Source organism: Oncorhynchus clarkii, unplaced genomic scaffold (assembly GCF_045791955.1).
Source record: "Oncorhynchus clarkii lewisi isolate Uvic-CL-2024 unplaced genomic scaffold, UVic_Ocla_1.0 unplaced_contig_9779_pilon_pilon, whole genome shotgun sequence".
Lineage (NCBI taxonomy): Eukaryota > Metazoa > Chordata > Actinopteri > Salmoniformes > Salmonidae > Oncorhynchus > Oncorhynchus clarkii.
This window is the reverse complement of record NW_027259457.1, coordinates 5,001-10,845: the sequence shown is the minus strand read 5'-3', so window position 1 is coordinate 10,845 and position 5,845 is coordinate 5,001. Positions and strand designations below refer to the sequence as shown.

The following is a 5,845-nucleotide window of genomic DNA, read 5'->3' as shown; positions in this document are numbered from 1 at the left end:
AAGTCCAGTGTCTCGCTGACACCTTTTGGAAAAGGTGGAGACAGGAGTACCTGACAATGCTGCAGAGACGCAGAAAATGGACAGCAGAAAAGCCAAATGTAAAAGTGGGAGATGTTGTCTTATTGAAAGACAGTCAGGCACACAGAAATGACTGGCCAGTCGGGCTTATGGTAAAAACCTTTCCCAGTACTGACAAAAAGGTTAGGAAAGTAGAACTAAAAATTGTCAAGCAAGGAGCTGCTAAGGTGTTTCTGAGACCAATCTCAGAGATTGTTGTTCTTCTTTCTGAAGCATCCTAGAGACAAAAGATACAAATAGAAAGGGCATTATTTGTTTCTTGATATGTTTTATTTCATAGTGGCACAATTTCATTATACCAGGCGGGGAGTGTGCTGCCATCCTGTTAGAAGGTAACAGATTATTTTATTACAATGGTTCAATTGGATTTTCATTGTGTGCAATGGTGTTATTTGCCCCCTAGTGGATGTTTCTGGTACTTAGAAAGACAACGCAAACAGGAAGTAGAGAATTTGTTCTGCACGCATAGAAGCAGCTACAAACAACGCTACGATGCAGGTCTTTCAATGTAGTTATTTCTTGTCACGCTTCAGCCTTGGAAAATATTTGTTTGTAAGTTCAATTCAAGCATTAGGCTAATGATTATAATCTTGTTATTGATAGAGTTGCTTACATATCAATGTTGGTTGCATTTACTCACAAATTGCAATGCTTTTCATGTATGTCGTTAGCTGTATTACTTTGCTCGTGCGTCACGCAAACGAGTTGTAAAATATACAATACTGTAGTTTTGTTACTGTTCCTAGTGTAATACGCTTTGTTATTCTACATAAATGGTTGTACATTATTAGAGTAATGAAAGGAGCCAATTACCATATGAGTAACAATTAGCTATATGGTTTGGCATCATGCCAGATGCATGGTACCTTAGCGCTTGCTTTGTATTTATGCAACTTCAAATGTATAATGTACAGCTGCAGTATGTCGGTGTGAATTGAATACTAAAGTATATTTTTTTCTGTATTTTGCAGTTTCACAACATAAACGTTTTCAATATATTCATTCAAGAAAAGTAACGCCTTGGGAGTTTTATTGAAGACTTAGTTGTTAGCTATCTGTCTAGTTTTGCATGGCAACGCAACTCAAGGGCAGAATAACAGTATTAGGTGACTAGAATACAGATGGATCCATGGTACAGCTCCAGTGCTCATTATGAGGTATTGCAGTATTATGTGACTAGAATACAGATGGATCCATGGTACAGCTCCAGTACTTATGAGGTATTACAGTATTAGGTGACTAGAATATAGATGGATCCATGGTACAGTTCCAGTACTCATTATGAGGTATTACATTAGTAGAACACTAGAATACAGATGGATCCATGGTACAGCTCCAGTACTCATTATGAGGAATTACAGTATTAGGTGACTAGAATACAGATGGATCCATGGTACAGCTCCAGTACTTATGAGGTATTACAGTATTAGGTGACTAGAATATAGATGGATCCATGGTACAGCTCCAGTACTCATTATGAGGTATTGCAGTAGTGGAACACTAGAATACAGATGGATCCATGGTACAGCTCCAGTACTCATTATGAGGTAGTGCAGTAGTGGAACACTAGAATACAGATGGAATCATGGCACAGCTCCAGTACTCATTATGAGGTATTACAGTATAAGGTGACTAGAATACAGATGGATCAATGGAAGAGCTTCAGTACTCATTATGAGGTATTACAGTATTAGGTGACTGGAATACAGATGGATCAATGGAAGAGCTTCAGTACTCATTATGAGGTATTACAGTATTAGAACACTAGAATACAGATGGATCCATGGTACAGCTCCAGTACTCATTATGAGGTATTGCAGTAGTAGAAATCTAGAATACAGATGGATCCATGGTACAGCTCCAGTACTCATTATGAGGTATTGCAGTGTTAGGTGACTAGAATACAGATGGATCCATGGTACAGCTCCAGTACTCATTATGAGGTATTACAGTATTAGGTTACTAGAATACAGATGGATCCATGGTACAGCTCCAGTACTCATTATGAGGTATTACAGTATTAGGTGACTAGAATACAGATGGATCCATGGTACAGCTCCAGTACTCATTATGAGGTATTGCAGTAGTAGAACACTAGACTACAGATGGATCCATGGCACAGCTCCAGTACTCATTATGAGGTATTGCAGTATTAGGTGACTAGAATACAGATGGACCATGGTACAGCTCCAGTACTCATTATGAGGTATTACAGTATTAGGTGACTAGAATACAGATGGATCCATGGAACATCTTCAGTACTCATTGTGAGGTATTACAGTATTAGAACACTAGAATACAGATGGATCCATGGTACAGCTCCAGTACTCATTATGAGGTATTGCAGTAGTAGAACACTAGAATACAGATGGATCCATGGTATAGCTCCAGTACTCATTATGACGTTCCACCTCATACAGTACTTTAGTGATGAATGAGCAGAGTGTGGTTCTGTACTGTACCTTCAGCGTAGGCCTCTCGTCTCTGGAGCCCTGGGTGGCTCGCTGCAGGGTGCTGCTTCTGCTTCTTAGGAGGCCTCTTATGCATGTTGGCCGTGCTCATGTTACTGTCTGTGGAAGGGGGGCTGCCCGGACGGTGGCCTGAGGGGGTCATTTGGTACTTTCGCGCTGAAGGGAAAGACACATTTGGTAAGGCACATGAAACCATGAAAAGGTTTTCCCCCTATCAAAGGGCTTGCAGAATAAGGGAATCATATTGATTCAAAGTTAAAGTGCTCATGATCTTGTTTTCTACTGTTCTTGATAAAGTGACATCACAATATATGTGCTTACCTCCGGGGCCTCCCTCCTGGCCTTGCGTGGGGTTGGGGTACTTGGCCACCTTGAGGCCTGCGTACTCCGCAGCAGCCGCCACGGCCTGGGCAAAGTCGGCGTCTGTGAAGAAGGATCCGTCTGAGGAGCTGACGGCACTGGAGCGTCCTGATGAGGCGTTGTCCTCCTCGGAGGCTGAACCCCAGCCGTTGATCATGGAGCCCGTCATAGAGCTCTCCAGGTCCCCCACGCTGGAGGCTGGCGTCTGCTCCAGGCCCCGCAGCAGCAGCCTCCTGGTGTGCATCTGCTGGGGGTGGTGGGGGTGGTGAGGGTGGTGAGGGTGGGTGTGGTGGTGGTGCACCTTGGCCACCTCCGCGTCTGTCTTGTCCCCTTCCTCCTCTTCCTCCTCTTCCTCCAACATCTCCTCCTCCTCCTCCTCCTCCTCCATGCCATCTGTGTCCAGAGACATGGGGCTGGAGATGTAGCCGTAGGTGTGTGAGGGGGAGAGGGGCCGGGGAGGGGGGCTCACTACATGGCGTCTGAAACAGCAGGAGACATGTTCTTAATGTAGGGTATACCAAATCAATTAAATAAATTCAATTATAAATCACGACAGAATGTTTTGTACAGACATTACTACAATGGGTACCATCAGTACTAATCCCTCTTGGATTTCTTCACTTTTTATTGTTTTGCAGAGTAAGATTAAAATTGATTTATTGTAAGTTTTTGTCAATGATCTTGACAAAAGATTACTGACAAATAAAACACTAATAGAACTTGATGAGATAAGTACAGGATGCATGTTTTAGTTCCTTGTAGCATACAGGTGCATGTTTTAGTGCCTTGTTGTGTACAGGATTTATATTTTAGTGCCTTGTTGCGTACAGGATGTATGTTTTAGTGCCTTGTTGTGTACAGGATGCATGTTGTAGTGCCTTGTGTTTAGGATGCATGTTGTAGTGCCTTGTTGTTTACAGGATGCATGTTTTAGTGTCTTGTTGCATACAGTATGCATGTTTTAGTGCCTTGTTGACTACAGGATGCATGTTTTAGTGCCTTGTTGTGTACAGGATTTATATTTTAGTGCCTTGTTGCGTACAGGATGTATGTTTTAGTGCCTTGTTGTGTACAGGATGCATGTTTTAGTGCCTTGTTGTGTATATGATGCATGTTCTAGTGCCTTGTTGCATGCAATATGCATGTTCTAGTGCCTTGTGTTTAGGATGCATGTTGTAGTGCCTTGTTGTTTACAGGATGCATGTTTTAGTGTCTTGTTGCATACAGTATGCATGTTTTAGTGCCTTGTTGCGGACACTATGTATGTTTAGTGCCTTGTTGACTACAGGATGCATGTTTTAGTGCCTTGTTGACTACAGGATGCATGTTTTAGTGCCTTGTTGACTACAGGATGCATGTTTTAGTGCCTTGTTGACTACAGGATGCATGTTTTAGTGCCTTGTAGAGTACAGGATGCATGTTTTAGTGCCTTGTTGACTACAGGATGCATGTTTTAGTGCCTTGTAGAGTACAGGATGCATGTTTTAGTGCCTTGTAGAGTACAGGATGCATGTTTTAGTGCCTTGTTGAGTACAGGATGCATGTTTTAGTGCCTTGTTGCGTACAGGATGCATGTTTTAGTGCCTTGTTGAGTACAGGATGCATGTTTTAGTGCCTTGTTGCGTACAGGATGCATGTTTTAGTGCCTTGTTGCATACAATATGCATGTTGTAGTGCCTTGTTGTGTACAGGATGCATGTTTTAGTCCCTTGTTGTGTATATGATGCATGTTCTAGTGCCTTGTTGACTACAGGATGCATGTTGTAGTGCCTTGTTGTTTACAGGATGCATGTTTTAGTGTCTTGTTGCATACAGTATGCATGTTTTAGTGCCTTGTTGACTACAGGATGCATGTTTTAGTGCCTTGTTGAGTACAGGATGCATGTTTTAGTGCCTTGTTGAGTACAGGATGCATGTTTTAGTGCCTTGTTGAGTACAGGATGCATGTTTTAGTGCCTTGTTGAGTACAGGATTGTCACGCCCTGACCTTAGTATTCTTTGTTTTCTTTATTGTTTTGGTTATGTCAGGGTGTAACATGGGTGATGTATTTGTTTTCTCACTGTCTAGGGGTTTTATCAGTTTATGGGGTCGTTTACTATCTAGGTGTTTATGTATGTCTATGGTTGCCTAGATTGGAACTCAATTAGAGGCAGCTGTTTATCGTTGTCTCTAGTTGGGAACCATATTTAGGCAGCCATCTTCTTTGGGTATTTTGTGGGTTATTGTCTGTCTATGTCTAGTTGCCTGTGTCTGCACTAGTTTTATATAGCTTCACGTTCGGTTTGTTGTTTTGTATAGTTTGTTAAGTGTTCTTCATTAAAATATAATGTATTCACATCACGCTGCGCCTTGGTCTCCTCCATTAAACAAACATGACAAGGATTCATGTTTTACTGCCTTGTTGAGTACAGGATGCATGTTTTAGTGCATTGTTGAGTACAGGATGCATGTTTTAGTGCCTTGTAGAGTACAGGATGCATGTTTTAGTGCATTGTTGAGTACAGGATGCATGTTTTAGTGCCTTGTAGAGTACAGGATGCATGTTTTAGTGCATTGTTGAGTACAGGATGCATGTTTTAGTGCCTTGTAGAGTACAGGATGCATGTTTTAGTGCCTTGTAGAGTACAGGATGCATGTTTTAGTGCCTTGTAGAGTACAGGATGCATGTTTTAGTGCCTTGTTGACTACAGGATGCATGTTTTGGAATATTTTTATTCTGTATATTTGATTCTGTATATTTTTCACTCTGTCATTTACATCCAATTTAACTAATTTATTTGATTTTTATTTTTTTATTTTTTTATTTTATTACTTGTATTTTAGTTTACATTTGTAGAATATTATTTTCACTTTCAACATTATGGTGTAGATTAATGACAAAATAAATCACAATTAAATCTATTTCAATCCCACTTCGTATCACAATCAAATTTGA

General features: G+C 41.0%; 1 protein-coding gene across 1 annotated transcript in view; it reads right to left on the bottom strand.

The window, feature by feature from the left end:
* Window positions 1–263: 263 nt before the first annotated feature.
* Window positions 264–5,845, bottom strand: part of LOC139400215 (roundabout homolog 1-like) — a gene marked incomplete at its 5' end in the record, with an annotated part of 7,535 nt that continues 1,953 nt past the window's right edge. The window contains 3 exons of the mRNA XM_071145204.1: window positions 264–295; window positions 2,541–2,705; window positions 2,871–3,388. Of these exons, the coding sequence (XP_071001305.1) occupies window positions 264–295; window positions 2,541–2,705; window positions 2,871–3,388 (715 nt within the window). The remainder of the gene's footprint in view (window positions 296–2,540; window positions 2,706–2,870; window positions 3,389–5,845) is intronic.